Consider the following 16,279-nt stretch of genomic DNA (forward strand, 5'->3'; position numbering starts at 1 on the left):
CTGACCCCATGCTGAAATTAATGTTTGTAACAGCTGTAATGCCATGTTTTAAAGCAGTGTGTGTGCCAAATGAATGGCCCTGCTGAACACACTGCTCTGCGTGTAGTTTGCGTTCCCTGATACAAGAAGAGCACCCAATGAATTGCCCCTGCCCAACCCTTCTATTCATACATCACCAGAATTTTCCAATTTTCTGCTGGCATGTCCTTTTCTTTTTTCATTTTTTTTCTTTCTTTCTTTCTTTCTTTTTTTTTATTTTTAAATTATTTATTTTTTACAAGGATATAAATAAAGTCCCTGCTGCCTGAGCCCAATCGCATTACATGGCTGTGAGAGAAACACATGGCTAACAGATTGTCCCTCCAGTCAGCAACATGCAGCGCATTTCAATTACAGCTGTGCCGACAACTCATAACGACAACGACACAAAGACTGTCTCTTCCTTTGGCTCTGCCTGCACCAGTGCAATGCAAAGCCCCCCCCCCCCCCCCCACACACACACACACACACACACACACACACACACACACACACACACACACACACACACACACACATTCCTACAACCTGATGAGGCATCACTGGGCTCTGGCTTATTCACAGACTGTGCTAAAGCATCTGTGAGTGAAATAGTGTGAAAGAGAATGAGAGATTGTATGGGTTTATTTTGTGTGTGTGTGTGTGTGTGTGTGTGTGTGTGTGTGTTTGCATTTGTACAGTATGCCTGTGTACAGTACAGTATGAATCCATGCGTGAGCAGAAGAGGGGAGGAGGCTCTTACTGTTCTGCAGTGATATATCCCTCCTCCTGTGGAGTGCACTGCACTCCTGCCACCTCCACATTACCCTCCAGCTCAGAGAAGGACAGACCCAGGTTCAGGCCCTGGATGGTGACCAGTGTGCCCCCCTCCAGAGGCCCTGCCACAGGGCTCACCTACACAGAAAGAAAAACAAAATGATAGTGAGACAAAGTCGAATTAAACATACAATGGTTCTCAGATACAAAATGAAGACTGTAAAACCTGCAATGACAGTTTATTTTATTGCTTTAGTTTACTTTTTTTGTCAGAGGCAGTAGTATCCCAGAGGTTCCCATATTGGAGAATAATGTGCCATGAAGAGAGTTCAAAATAATGTAATTAGTTACAGTTTTACTGAAGAGTCATGTGGATTACATGGTTTCTATAATTCTTGCCAACCCAAGAGAAATGCAATTATGGTGAAACACTAATTCTTGATGGATCCTGGTCAGAAATACGAAGATTGAAGATTTCAAGTACTGTCAAAAAATATCAACTGCTGGCTGCTTCGGTACAAATATGCATGCTCTTGACATGTATATCGGATAAACAACATCTTAAAATGCTAACAAACCCTAATGGGCTTGCTTTAGATTCTCAATTCTTAAGCTGCTTTCAAGAATCTAAAGTAACTCTATTTGTACGGGCTATAGATCTTGTAAAGCAATGTTCATAAATAATTCTAGAGTTTGTAGTTGTAAATCACCTTCATAAACCTGTAAAATAAATCTGCATGAGAAATTCAAGCTAGCACATGTGTAGAAAAGGTTTGTATTTGTAAAATAAAAAAAATAAAAAAGTGTGTGAATAAAATCTGTGAACAAATAATATCAGTGGTGACTCTGACTGAGCCCTTCTACGGTACCATGAACTAGATGACTGAGAATCTTCAGACACTTTAGCACAGTCTCTGTGTGATCTAGCTCACACGACATTTACACTATAGTGTGTGTGAAATATGAAACCCACATACTGACTGGGTTTACTCAAAAAGCCTTGAAATCCAGAGTAATTCAAAACAAACTTTAATGAATAATGCAGTGAATAACAAAGCCTTTGAGAAAGCTATTCACAGTCCTTCCCACTGTAAAGTGAACCACCCCAGCAGGAAACCTATGGACCTGCAGCGCAGAACAGGAGCAATGCCGGAGTAACACTCCCTCCACCCCTGAGCAGCACCCGATGGTTGATTCATTCTGCGGCAGCTCCTTCAGAAACACTAATAATGTGACGGGGACATCAAAGGCTCGCGGGCCCTTTGAAGTGGGAGAGCCTTGCATCTCTGTGCCTGACCCTCTGTGCCTCATTCAAGAGAATGAACAGGAGTTTGTGACATAAAAGATCCATCACCACTCTCTAAACAGACTGAATTCGTTTAGCTGTCAAGCACTTAAGGTATTCAGCTGTGGTGGAACAGAATGTGAGATAGTCTCAGGTAAACAGACACTCGGATGGGAAACTGGAAAGTGGCCACAGATAAAATTAGGGTTTGTTGTTTATATATGTCAATTATACCAACAACGTGTGCTGGCACAGTGTTTTCTGATACAGTATTAAAGGGTAGCAGATAGAAAAATCTGAATTGTGACTGGACATTTATAAGCAATGGGCCTCTGTTTAAAGGCTTTGGCCTCCACATCTTCCACTAAAGACCTGAGCAGAGTGCAAGAATTGATTTCAGAGGATACAAACTATTCATGTTCTCCATAGTCATAATGCATGTGTTATGTGTGTATAGCTTAACAAAACTACTGTACATGGTCATGTAGGAGCCACAAGTTGATTATTAATAATTCCAACTATATTTTTAAGAAATTGTGTTTACTCCCACATTTCTGGTGAACAACAAATGTCACTGTTACATGGTGATGGTGCTGTAAAGATGTCAACCACATCCTCTTGGCAGGCAGAACACAGTGAAATAAAGGTTCACTTTGGTTTCTCTGTCAGAGATGCCTTGCATATCCGTCAGTGAGTTTGACATTTTATTTCCAATAAAACACCTGTGACAGGTGTTAAGTCCAGCCTTCACTTTCAATTTCAAAGTTTCTGAAAGTTACTAAAGTATCATGATTTATCTTTCAGCTGGTTCACCTAGTTCAGGACTTAAAACTTTTATTACTCTGATTTTCTGAAATGCTGTTGGAGAAAATGGGATGTGAGCTTCTGAAAATCACGAACAGCAGTCACACTGCATTTTTGTTTTAATTGGCATGACAACTAAGACATGAGAAATGCTTGTAACTCTCCCTACCCAAGAAACTGCTTATTCTAACTGAAGCTAAATTCTTAGAAAACTACTTTGCCAAATAACTCACATCTTGTGTTTGTATAATTTAAATACTATATAACTATATACTATATATATACTATATGTCACAGCTTGGTGGCACAACTGACTGACTGACTGACTGACTTACTGACTGACTCACAGACTGAGTGACAGACTGGGCAACAGCCCAAAACCAACAAACAACAAACCTCAGTAATGCGTGGGTTGGTGCACTTGACATTCCTGGCAGAGAGATCCAGCCAGCGGCTTGCATAGGGGGAGATGGGGGGACAGTGCTGCTTCATGGTGCATCGGCCCTCGCCGCTACACCAGCCGCACTGGAACTTCCTCTCTGCCCGCAGACACATGCCGCAGCTGTCTCGTTGAGCGCTGCACTTGTAGAGGTGCACTATGAGATAACACAGTCAGTTGTTTTTTTCTGCATTTGATGGTGTCAAAAGGTAAAGAATATCATTGATATTAATAAATTAGAAAAGTAAATGAAACACAACAAAATCTGGAGCAGCAGGAAGTGCTGTCATAATTTGAATCAAACTGATCAACCAATCAGAATGCATTTAAACAGTAGGTATTGTGAGTCATCTCCAAAAATAACTAATTGCAACCATGGAGTGTCACCATGTGAATTCAATAAATTCATAAAAGGCATGTTTGTGTAAAATTCCTATATCAAGTATTAAGAAAAATATGCCAAATAATCCAATAAAGCTTTCTTCGAAGTCCGTCTCTTACATACTCTCCCCTGTAAGTAGCCTATATTTATAAAGTAACTTACCTACTGGCGCCTGTTAAAGTTTATGGCCATGACTGTATATCCTTGACTTCACATGTATTCAATGCACAGGCCAAAATGACAACTGACAAACACCTTTTCTTGCATGATGATGGAGAGGTAACCAAGAGCAGCCATGAGAGCCAAATTGAGCAAATATAAAGATTCACCTTCACCCCTGTGGGTGCACAAGTGATTGGGTGCTTTTTGATAACACTCCCTGCTATTGTGAACTTTCTCTCAAGGCCCGTTGGGAGCCTTGAAATGCTCTCTATGACCCATCTATCCCCTGTGGATTGAGTGCTTTACACTTCTCTGGCTTGGCAGTGATGGATGGCAGAGTTACCTTTAATCTTCTCGGGATTGTCGATGATGAAATTGCCGTTCCATACGATGGAGAGGTCCACCGCCAGGTCACTGATCTTCACACCCTCGTACATGTACTGAAAAGCAGAAACAGAGAGTGAGGGAAAGTAAGGAAAGCGCATAAAGGGAGAGAGAAAGTCAAAGAGAGACAAGGGAGAGAGTCTAAAAAAAAGATACAGAGAAAGACAGAGAGGGGGAAAATGAGAGGATGAAAGGGCAGCAGAGAGACGAGGCTTTTAACCATCTGTCATTTCTGCCATGGTTGTCTGCTCCTCTCCTCTGACATGTAGGGACGCAAACCCTGACTGGTGTGGCCGATCATCCACATCTGAAGAAAATGGCCTTTTCACTCATTGTCACAGAGTAACAAGGTATGCTTTGCATCGAAATGTATCCTGTCATTTGCATTCTGCAACAAAACCCCCTTGAAATCTCCTGTATTCATCCCAAACCGGTGACTCTCTGCTGGGAAGATCACATTCATGCTGCAGGATATGAACACCTAGATGTTATTCTTGCAATATCCAGCTTACCAGACAAGGTCGTATGGTTCCCTCTCCAACCATTTAGTCCTTTCCTTTCCTTTCTTTTTCTTCCCTTCCCTTCCCTTTTCCTTTCTCTCACATGCTTACCACTTTTCCTCATCAGTCTCACTTTCCCCTTCCTCTACTTTCTCCTCAGTATGCTCACCACCTTAGGCGGTGTTCACTGATGTACCCTATGTACCTTGCCTACACAGCATCCAAGCTGTCTGCCTCTTTTGACAGCTGTGAGATTCCCACTGGGAGTGTTTGAGGTCATACCGAGCTGTTCTGGCACTGCACGCTGGTGCTGTTGAAGCGCAGCGCCGTGACACGGTGGCTGACACCCTGCACGTGCACCACACACTCATAGCCGCGCTGGCCCGACTGTGGCTGGGGAAGGTTTCGGGCCCTCAGGGTGATGGGTCGGACCTCACCGGCCGGAATGAGAATTTCCCCAGAGTGAAGGAGCTGAGGGCAATCCTTTGAAAACAACATACAAACAAATATAATTGTTCTATATACGATAAGGGACCTTACATTTTTCATATTACCTTTGCCTCTCTGCCTTAATAATGCATAGGTCTACTGTAAATAGCACTTACATAACTAGTTTCCCCTGTGGGTAGTTATTGACTGACGTATCTCTAGTATTTATATATATATGTCTATCTGTGTACTGTATCTATCTGTCTATGTCTACATTTGTGTGTGTCTGTGGTATCTAATATATATGAATGTGTGATATAAACATGAAAGATTGATGTAGCACAGCGATTAATGGGGCAAATAAATCGCTAATCAAAATGTAATTTTTCATTCATCTGCTACATGTTACATTACAGTAAACTGCATGCAAGAGCAGGGTATTGGTTGTAAATATTTACTGTATACTCCCATACTCCCATATTAGATTCTTAAGGGTAATGCATTTTTTTGTATTTATTCAATGTTTGGTTATTGATACAATTCACTCTTTGCAGCATAGTTGTAGGATTTCTTATGGCCCATTCAGTAATATTTAGCAATGCCTGCAGTGTTGAGGCAGGGATGAGGATGACAGTGCAGTCCTCCTACTTTGCTCCAGACTGAAATATCATTACAACTACAAGATAGATTGTCATGAAATTTGGTACAGATATCCATGGATCCCAGAGGATGAATTCTTGGCGATCCTCTGATGTCTATCTAGTGTCCCCAGCAGGTCAAAGTTTTCAGTTATCCAGTAAAATATCTCAAAATCTAGCAGATGGATTGGCATAGGATTTAGTACAGATACGAATTTTTCCTAGAAGATGAATGACTTTGTTGATGCCCTGACTTTTCTTCTATCACCACCATGAGGTTGGAACCTGTGGTTCTGAATAAAACTCTCATCAGCTGTTGGATAGGTTGCAGTGAAAGGAAATTAAGGACAGACATTCATGTCTCTCTCAGAAAAACTTATATTCTACTGGAGGTTTTCTCAGTGTCCCATGACTTTTCATCCAGCACCACATCCAATACTTACAACTAATTACTTGCAAAACAAAAATATTCCCAACAGCCTAAACTGTAGTTTGCGTTGTGCTATTTAGCAAGTGTTAGCATACTAACACACTAAACTAAGATTGTAAACATTCCACCTGCATAATGTCAGCATGCTAGTATTGTTATTGTGTGCATATTAGCATTTAGCACAAAGCAACGGTAAACCTAAATACAACCTGCTGTTAGCATGGCTGTAGACCTTTAGTGTTGTTGATTCTGGGTAATGGAGCTACATTTTTTAGATTAAAAATCATAGACTGTGTCCTCAAAGTAAGAGTGTCACATTGGAACAGATAAATGGGGCTCTTGAAAGCTACAATTCAATTAGCTAATGAAACTGTAACTCTGAAGTGTCTCTATGTTAATGTACCTCTGAGGCGTTGACTCTGCCCTCCTGGAAAGAACAGCTGCTTGGGTCGTGGGTGCACAGGTTGCGGTATTTACACCAGTGGCAGCGAAAAGTGCTGTTTACACAGGACAGACACCTGCAGGAGGAAATGAACGCATTAGCACATACTGCACACTGAGACTGCAAAAATTTTAATTGCACTGTGCAATCAGTTACTTTGCATTTACACAGCAAGTAATTTGGTAAAGATTAATCCTCCTTCACTTTCTACCCATCATCTACACCTTCCTCTCCTGGGTGAAGAGGATTGAATAGGGGAGACTGATAAAGTATTATAGCTTTCTGCTGAATGTATCTTGTCAGTCTGTTTCACAGAAAGATCAGATGTCCGCAGTTTCTATGCAGAAAGCATGAATGGTAGTTTTTCTGTCACGGGTGAAAATAAATGACCTTGAGCATGAACTCAATATTCACGCGTCACTTGTACTGAACTTTTAAACACTTGTGTTATAAAGAACCATGTAGTATATGTATCAGAGACATACTGTACATTGTCCATGTTAGATGTACAGCAAACTCAGCTTTTTATTTCATTGGATTTTATAGTTCCTCTCGTTTTGTGTTTGACTGTAATGGAAACAGTGCATTCTTGAAGTCACCCGCACAATTCTGCATTATAACAAACTCTGGAATGAAAGTGACAAATGAATATTTGATGGGTTGAATTGTGCAACATCTTTGGCTCTGACTCAGCCGACTGCAGCCAGCGGTCAGTTGTGGATTAGAGCTGAAACAACCCTGCTGGACTGCATTTAATGACATTTTGTTCAACAAACAGGGAGGCAGTGGTGATACAACTTTGAGAGAAGAACTGAGAGGTGAAGAGATGAGAGAATAGAGATGGCTGATGCACAGCTGTTGATATACCAAACAGAACAATTGGAGAGCTGAAAATTGATCATGTCCTATTTTCCTGTGGAGGGGGGATTGTGGACTTTGCTGTGTATAATAGAAGTGTACCACTGTGCAGAAAACTGATCCATGCATTGTCAGAGTCTCTTCTCCTGCATGTAGTCATACAGTAAGTTGAAACCATGAGGAAAAAAACACTAGCAGCACTCCAATACTGCAGCTCATGGCGAGCTACAAACGCCAATAAATGTAGTGCAGCACCATTAAATTTTGATATTAATTAGCTGCCCAGGGCCAGTATGAACATAAAAATGTGTGCTTGTGTGTGTATTTGTGTGTGATGGAGAGAAATTTGGGGGGTTGGGTATTAATAGAGCTGGACTAGCAGGGTGCTGCAAACACTAGATAATTAATTATGAAGGGTGATGTGATGCTAAGGTGATGGTAGTGGTGAGGGAGGTGGAGGAAGAGGTGCTGGGTTAGGAGTGTGTTTGGTCTGAAATATTAATCACAGCAGTTCACATGGTCACCCCAGCTAATGGAGGCCGTATTGGTGTGGGGCGTGTGTGATGAGCTACCGACTGTTTTTCTCTAATGGCTTAATATGGCAATATTGAGGCATTCATGTCGCAGTCAAAGGGCATTTTGAATAGATGGCATTTGTATCCACTGTGGGCTAATTACCTGGGTTTGGCTATGAATACTCCATCAGACAAATGTTCCCCCCCAGTGTGGACTTATTGTTTACCCCTGAATCGTGCACTCATGGGGCAGTATAATTCACAACATAGTGAAGTTTGGTGAAGAGTGCATGTAAGCCGAGTTCAATAATACCTCAAAAAGAAGATAAATATCGCTTTCCTACTCTCGACTGCACCACTCATACAAAAAAGTAATGGATGGAACAAGTAAAAAATGTCCTTGAAGTAAATATTCAACATTGCGTGATTTGGCCTCTTTGGAGATTTATGAATTGTCTTGTGTTGCTGTGAAAACTCATGAGGTTGCTGATGTGCAGACTTCTTTTAAAGCTGACAAATGCTGCTAATTGGCATTCATCCTTGTAAGATCCACCTTTGTACCAGTGTTTGTAATTGTTATTCAGATATAAACACTCTTATCATTGTTTAGTGTTATGGTAAATACAGTTGACATTAGCATAATGGATCAAAGTCAAAGCAGCTTCCCTGCTCAGTTGGCTGCTTATATTGGCTGGGTAAAACAGATGAGCATTTAAATAGAGTCCTTTTTGATTTACATTATTCTGTCTGCCCTCAAGGCACCGCATCAAGGCTAAAAATCTAGAGAGGCTTATGTTTTATGTCTGACAACACACACAACTCCTCGGCAAGAGGACAAAGTCAAGTAAAAAGTGGGTGTGTGAGTCTAATGGTTGTCGGTATAGGGTTCCTAGGGGGCCGCTGGCCTCCAACGAAGCACGCTCAATTACACTAGTGAAGATGCTCAGTCATGAGCACTGTGCTTCTACTGGACAGCCTCCAGGTGTGACTATGTCCAAAGACACTTAATAATATATGTATAAAAAATAATGACCATTAGTTTTTTTTTTCAGAATAACTGACAGAAAAACTGTAGTTGAGTTGAATTTAAAGCTGTAAAAGACTGAGCTCACAAACTGCCAGTTTAAACAAACCTGAAACAAACAAGCCATGGCAAATGCATCATGTTGATTTAAATGAGACCTGACAGATAAATTGAACTCAGAGGTTATCTAACAGCCCGATCTTAAGTGGGGTTGTGAGCATCAGTACATCATTGCCCTAAATTAAGTTGTGCTCTACCATCTATTGAACAAATCAAATGTGCAGGGGGAGGGGAGGGGTGGGTGGGCTGGGCGGGGGGAGTGTTGGCTGGACTCACGTTTGATGTGTGCTGCAGTTGTAGAACTTCACCTCCGTGCTGGCGACCATTTGACCCGTCTCCTTTGAGTTTAGACGAAGCTCTACGCCAGCCCAGTCTGAAAGAGAGAGAGAGAGAGACAGAGAGAGAGAGAGAGGGACAGAGAGAGCATAATGAGTGAAAGGACGGAGCGAGTGAATGAAAAAATACGTGAGAGGAAGAGCAGCATGAAAAAAGGTGAGAGAGGGAGACGGAGAGAGTGAGACAAAAAAGGAATAGGGAAAGAACAAAAACAATGAGCGAGAAGAGGAGGTCAAAATGAGAAAAATGTTAATACTTTTATCACACTCCTGTAAAGAGCCACCTGGTGTCTGCGTCTCTGAGAGGGCATTTCGCTGTTGTCTCGAGAAAACCTTCCGTCAGAAACTTCAATTGAAGGATTACTCCACATGCTCAGAGGAAATACTACAGCTCCTTGCTACTTACCAAACTCTTTGGATAAACTAAATGTGGGGTGGACAATCTGGAGGGAAGGCTGTTTTTTTGGTGTTTTCTGTTAGTGTGCCTGAATATCTATATTTAAATTTTTTTTTACCTTTCATTCGCAACATATAATATTTTATTTCTTGTTTGTTTTGAGGCCTGTTATTATCTGAGCTTACCTTGTCCCTCCGGTATGAGAGGGACCTCCTTCCCAGCCGGGGACAGACACATAACCCTGTTGCCGTTGACGTGACCCTCCACTCGGGCTTGCTGGCCAAATGAACATGTGATTCCAGCAGAAAGGTCTGGGACATTATTCACCTCCAGGAGAAGCTAAAAGAAAGAAGCGGGAGAGGATTTAATGTGCTGAACATGAGACTGACCTGGTGCATTGGTACATGTACATTGATGGGGAACGTCAGTGCCTCAATATAGAACAAATTTTTCTGTATTTTCAAATTACAGAGAATAGGTCGACATTTTAGGAAATTTGAAGAGTTAGATGAGAAGTTTAAAACCACTCCCACATCTGTCCATTAAATATGAAGCTACAGTCAACAGTCGGTTAGCTTGGCTTAGCACAAAGATAGGAAATAACGGGGAACAGCTTTGTCTAAAGATACCAAAGTCTGCTATCAGCACCTCTAAAGCTCACAAATTAACATGCTATCTGTCGTTTGTTAAACCATACAAAAGATTAAGTGTAACAATGACAATTAACTCCAGGAAGCTAATGCTCCCGGCTAAGAAATATATGCATATAAGCTCCCTGTAAAACCACAATATGTTGTTTTTACTCTTTTGTTTTTGTACGGCTTAAACAAATGAGTTATAAAATATTAATTAGCGTGCTCCAGCGGAAGGCAGGTCTTGCTATGTTTGGAGAGAGCCAGGCTAGCTGTTTCCCCATTTCCATTCTGTGTGCTAAGATAAACATCTGCTTCCAGCTTCGTATTTAACATTTAAATAAATTAAAGTGTTTTCCGCAGAATGTCAAACTATTCTCTTAAGATAATGTTCCTCAGCTCCTACTGAACTTCACTCCTCTGTGCTCTTGGCTGCCGTAGACATACAGTTGAATTCAGCTTTTAGGAAATGTAATCAACCTTTTGGCAGATGCATCTGAGATGCAGAGACAGTAGCTCAATTCTACAGAAACAACTCCCACCTAATTTTTTCTGGATGCCATACAGGGAGGATCGCCCTTCTCTCTCCCTTCGCTGGTCACAGAACTAATCTCCTCTCCCAGGCTTATACTTACTGTATATGTGGCTATACAAGACTACTCACAGTGATTGCTCATAAACATCGGCATCGTGAGCAGAATGACAGTGCAGTGATTGGTGGAGTGACAAGCAGACTCACAGGGACACTATGTGCTGATACAGCAATGCTGTCCGGGTGAGCGATAACTTTCACACAGCGGTCAATGTCAGTGGCGAAACGGAAGGTCTCCTCTGCCCTCTGACACCGATCCCTCCTCGAGCACCTGTGGAGCAACAGAGACACATAATTAAAATGTATAAAACGGTGCAGTAAGTTTAATGATGAAATTAGTTGCAGACTAAAATTCAATTCAATTCAATTCAATTCAATTCAATTTTATTTGTATAGCGCCAAATCATAATATACATTATCTCAAGGCACTTTACAGGGTAAGGTCAATGTCTTACTTTGTTACAGAGAAAAAACCCAACAGTTCCCACAACGAGCAAGCGCTTGGCGACAGGGGGGAGGAAAAACTCCCTTTTAACAGGAAGAAACCTCCAACAGAACCGGGCTCAGGGTGGGCGGCCGTCTGGCTCGACCGGTTGGGTTGGTAAAATGTCTCAACACCACCTGGATACGTTGCCATGGAATTTTGCACAGACATTCGTGGTTCCCAGAGGATGAATCCCACTGACTTTGGTGATCCCCTTTTCCTTTAGTGCTACCAAGAGACTCAGATTTGTGATGTTGCATTAAAATGCATCAACAACGGTCATCTGGATTTCCATGAAATTTGGTACAGACATCTGTATCCCACTCAGGACTAAATAGTGGCATTTCCCTGAGCCCCTGTTGCACTTGTGCTTAGTGCTAATCTAATAAATATTAGCATGCTAATGCCAAACCAAGAGGGTAAACATGGTTGACATTATATCTGCTAAAAATCAGCTTGTTTGCACTGTCAGTGTTAGCATGCTGACATTAACATTAACATAGGAGATTCTCCTAAGGGTGGTATCAGGGCTAGAGACAGCCTGTGTGGTCGGTTGGAGAACTTGTTGACACAGCCTCATAGAGCTGCTAGCATGGCTTTGGATTCACATTCGTACATAAACAGCCTGCAAATGAAGCTAATGGTGAATATCATATCTGAATTAAAGTTGAAGTGACACCTGTAGTCATACAAAACTGGTCCCTGAGTCATATTATAAAATATGGACAAATACTGCACATTGCAAAATAAATTTAAAACTATTCCTACAGCTGTTTTGATTATTTTTTTCTTTACCACAAGTTAAGAGATTTTGTTTGTATGGGTTTGTTGTTGAACACTGTCATTCTCTTGGCTGTCAAGATGCTTAGTTTGAGCAGCAGGAGGTAGAGCGGTTGTCTAGTAACCAGAAGGTTCATGGTTCGATCCCAAGCTCCTCCAGAGAGCTTGTTGAAATGTCATTGAGCAAGACACTGACCCTTAACTGCTCCCGATGCTGCACCATCAGTGTCTGAATGTGTGTATGAATATATGTGCGTATGAATGGATGAATGAGTCATACATTGTAAAGCACTTTGAGTGGTCGCTAGACCAGAAAGGCAGGATTTAAATGGGGTCCATTTATCATCTCTTTACTTTTTTACATTTTTACTATGCTTTTCTGCAGAGTGGATTACAGTGAGTTCAACAGAAGAATAGACTTAAGCTCCTAGATCCCAACAGGCAATTAAAAGTTAGAAGTGAAAGGGTCAGCAGTATAGGGTGACCTTTACAATAATCTTGTAAGAGAGAGGTGCAAAGTAAAAGCAAATTTAAAGTATGGACACAGGTAGATGGGATTTTAAAAACTTTTAGCAATTTGTCCAGTTTTAGAAATGCAGGCTGTTTTTGAGATAGTTTTTTATTGTAGTTGTATTGATAGTGATTTCTTTGAAAGAGGCACTGTAGAAGTTCTTTACAGGCTCAGGTCGTACCAGGCAGGCTGTACTTAAACATAAACATTGCATTATAAAGAGTCTCTCAGCTGTAGAGTTAAATTGCAATTGCAAACTCGCACAATGTTCTGCCTGTTCACCATCATCTCTTTCTTTTAAATGTGTAATGCATGCAGCGAGGGGAGACAGTACTTAATTCACTCTCAGATTCTGCTGAGGGGGTGGCTCCTCCTGAGAGAGCTCAAAGAGCACCAAGGCCTCTGCTGTAATTACAACACAATATAAAGGCGGAATGGAAACACACTGACAGCTGTTGCTAGCTCAGGCTCCTTGAGGCAGACCAGAGCCACAGGAGTATAGACAGTCACCTTCTGACCGCTCATCAGCTGAAGTGGTTTGGGAGAAGAAGAAAAAAAGTCGCCTTTCATCTCAGACTGTCTTTCATTGCCTTTTATTTTGCCTCTTCTATTCACCATGTTTTGTCTGATGGAGCCATTTGTTCCCCTTTTCCTCCAGGCTTTTTACATACCCCCCCCCCCCCCCCCCCCCCCCCCACACACACACACACACACACACACACACACACACACACACTCTGTTAGATAGGTGCTTTGGTGCGCTGTGCCAGGGGTGGGAAAGTAAGATCCTGAAAGCAATGCACATGTCACTCTGTGAGAGTCATTCAGAGGCAAGAAAAAGACCCCAATCTGGATTTAATAGACAGAAAAATAAAGTAGCCTCATTCCGCAGTGTGAGGGCTCATGATTCACTTGGGTTACTTGAGGGAACAGCAGCCTATCTGTTTACTGATAAGTGTAAGGCATTCATTTAACCAAACAGCATAATGGGACTTGCAGACAAAGTCAGCACTCAGGAAAAAAGGAGAAACAACTGTTTAATGAGGTAATTTAGATTAAAACAAAACATTATTTCTTTTTGTCACTTCAGTGGTGATTTGATAACTAGCACAGAGCTGCAATTTAAATAATGCTGATCATCATCAAGATATTGCTAGCTGAAATGCAGACGTCATATGATGAGACAGGGGTAAATCCCCGACTGAGGTCAGCTTCAAACACAGAGGCTGGTTCAGAAACACAGGGTTTTAATCTCCTGAATCCCCTTTGCTCCATATCGAGGTATTATGCAAGCTAACCCGGGGGTCAGATAATTAAGATGGAAGAGATAAGCTTGCACCGCTGGGTCCAAAATGTTCCCTGGGCATGTAGAGGTCCAGTTTGTACACCAGGCTGCCAGGCTAATCCCTCCCTCCTCCATTAACGCCACTCGTTCCCTCACCTGAGAGACAATAAAATCTGGGGGGCATGCAGTTTGTGCTGCCCTAAATCGTGCTATTTAGGAGGGATCACACTGTCCAACAACTACTGCCTTTTTTTTTCCTGTTTGTCCCACCAGCAGTTGACTCTGTCGGCTCAAATCGCATGACCACGTGTTTCGTTTTATTTATAGCTTTCTATGAACTGTTTAGTAAACAGTCATGTTGTGGTTTCTATCCCTCAGCTGTAGTGTGTGTATCTGAGCACGGGGAAGGATAAAAGGAGCAGACTCACATGTTATACAGGACACACCAGCCACAGTGTGGGTCACCAGAGCTCAGGCACTCAGCACATGTCCCGTACTGCTCACAGGCCTCCACAGGGACCTGGGCCACCTAAAGCAGAGGGATGACAGGGAGCTTTACTGTTACAGAAAAGACACATGGGTAAATGAGCAAAGACAGTAAGTGCAAAAAGGGAAATGGTTTTTCAAAGAGAAATTGCGTATCGTTTCAACTAAATCCGTCATTTATGTGATGGAAATGACTCCAGTGGCAGCCATCTCGATTTTACATCACACTCAGGCTGGGAAACTTTATGAGAAAGCAAGTCCCAATTTGTTGTGTACTTTGATCCACATAATACAATCTTTATTTGTTCCCAGAGTCGGTAGCTCATTTTATACGTGACAGTAAGGGAAGATTGAATTCCTTGCTTTGACCATAAAGTCAAGCATGCTTACTAATATTGCTAACTAATTTGGCCTTTTTCTTAATTGCTGATATGTAGCCCATTTGCATCTCAGTTGGGGTTTTTACAGCAGTTTGCGGTACACGTCCTCTTTCCTGTTTACAGTCAGCTCCGTGTGTTGTACACAGACCAACTTGCCAGCAGTTTGCACGGCTGTGGTAGAGATGCACACCCAAAAGAAAAGCCCACATTTCTGGATGGAAGGAGAAATACACCTGTTCTAAACAAAGACTTGGATGTCAACAGGTTTTTGAATATGTGCAAATATCTCAATGCCTTTTAATTGCAGTGAATTAGAGTATGTACAGCTGCATATAAACAGGAATATTCATTTTCATGAGCCATGTAAACAGCTTAGTATAAATATTGTCTTGTTCAGAATAAGGGCAAAATTTTACTAAACTAAAGCTTGTTTTTCTGAAAGTTGAAGAGAGAGCAACACATTTAGCTGATGGTTCATAGGCTTGCTCACCAATCAGGAGAACAGATCTCAGGTCCATTGTACGGAACTCAAATTATGTGATCATTAGCTCCAGATACATTGTTTTGTAATGAAACAGAATTATAATCACATTTTGCAGAGAGTCTGACATCTCAAAGATTGCAATAAATATATAGTTATGTCTTGAAACTAAATCAGATATACATGTAATTCAAAAGGCACAAGAGGGAGGGTATATATACGTATATAATATACTGTTCATCCAGAACATACACCTATAATACAAAGACAACCTCTTTCATTTTGTTTGACCTGCACATGTTTAATTGACACTGCTGTTATGTAAATGTCATTAGTTTCCAACTCTTCGTGTGACAAAAGTTAAAAACGGCTGCCATGGAGTGGAAATAAGGTCAACGAAGGCATGCAACCAAAACATTCTGATTAAATAATAAGCAATTCTGATGAGGAGAGACCAAAGCCCATTTCAGCATGTTGTCTATTTTGCAATATATGGAAGCCTCACCACAGTACACGCTGTAGAGTATCCCTGAGGAAAACAACCCTTTTTTTCTACTTCTTGCTGATGACATACATATTTTGCAACATGCAGCATTGTGGTTCTGCCCACATGAGGAATTGTCAGATTTTTTTTTTCTCAGATGGCAGAAAGCATAATGACACCACAGCTATTTGAAAAGCATTTTTTGCAGCAATATTCTTATATAAGTTTTCTTTATAACATTTTATGAAGGATCTTGCTATACTACCTAAGCGTTTGTGGACTCCT

At 41.4% G+C, this 16,279-nt stretch overlaps 1 protein-coding gene and 1 long non-coding RNA gene across 3 annotated transcripts in view; one reads left to right on the forward strand and one right to left on the reverse strand.

Annotated features, from left to right (window-relative positions):
- Positions 1 to 16,279, forward strand: part of LOC139630020 (uncharacterized) — a 110,596-nt gene that overhangs the window by 55,478 nt on the left and 38,839 nt on the right. The gene's annotated exons all lie outside the window — the stretch shown is intronic.
- The window catches only part of LOC139630018 (plexin-A2-like), a 62,711-nt gene that overhangs the window by 22,864 nt on the left and 23,568 nt on the right, over positions 1 to 16,279 (reverse strand). Inside the window, exons 4-12 of the mRNA XM_071492975.1 lie at positions 14,592 to 14,692; positions 11,251 to 11,374; positions 10,065 to 10,218; positions 9,424 to 9,520; positions 6,652 to 6,766; positions 5,034 to 5,234; positions 4,211 to 4,307; positions 3,281 to 3,480; positions 782 to 933 (exon numbers count right to left, since the gene is read on the reverse strand). Coding sequence (XP_071349076.1) covers positions 782 to 933; positions 3,281 to 3,480; positions 4,211 to 4,307; positions 5,034 to 5,234; positions 6,652 to 6,766; positions 9,424 to 9,520; positions 10,065 to 10,218; positions 11,251 to 11,374; positions 14,592 to 14,692 — 1,241 coding nt within the window. The remainder of the gene's footprint in view (positions 1 to 781; positions 934 to 3,280; positions 3,481 to 4,210; positions 4,308 to 5,033; positions 5,235 to 6,651; positions 6,767 to 9,423; positions 9,521 to 10,064; positions 10,219 to 11,250; positions 11,375 to 14,591; positions 14,693 to 16,279) is intronic.

The sequence above is a fragment of the Trachinotus anak genome, unplaced genomic scaffold, assembly GCF_046630095.1.
Source record: "Trachinotus anak isolate AG129_WGS33_773 ecotype Australia unplaced genomic scaffold, CSIRO_AGI_Tana_v1 ptg000013l, whole genome shotgun sequence".
Classification (NCBI taxonomy): domain Eukaryota; kingdom Metazoa; phylum Chordata; class Actinopteri; order Carangiformes; family Carangidae; genus Trachinotus; species Trachinotus anak.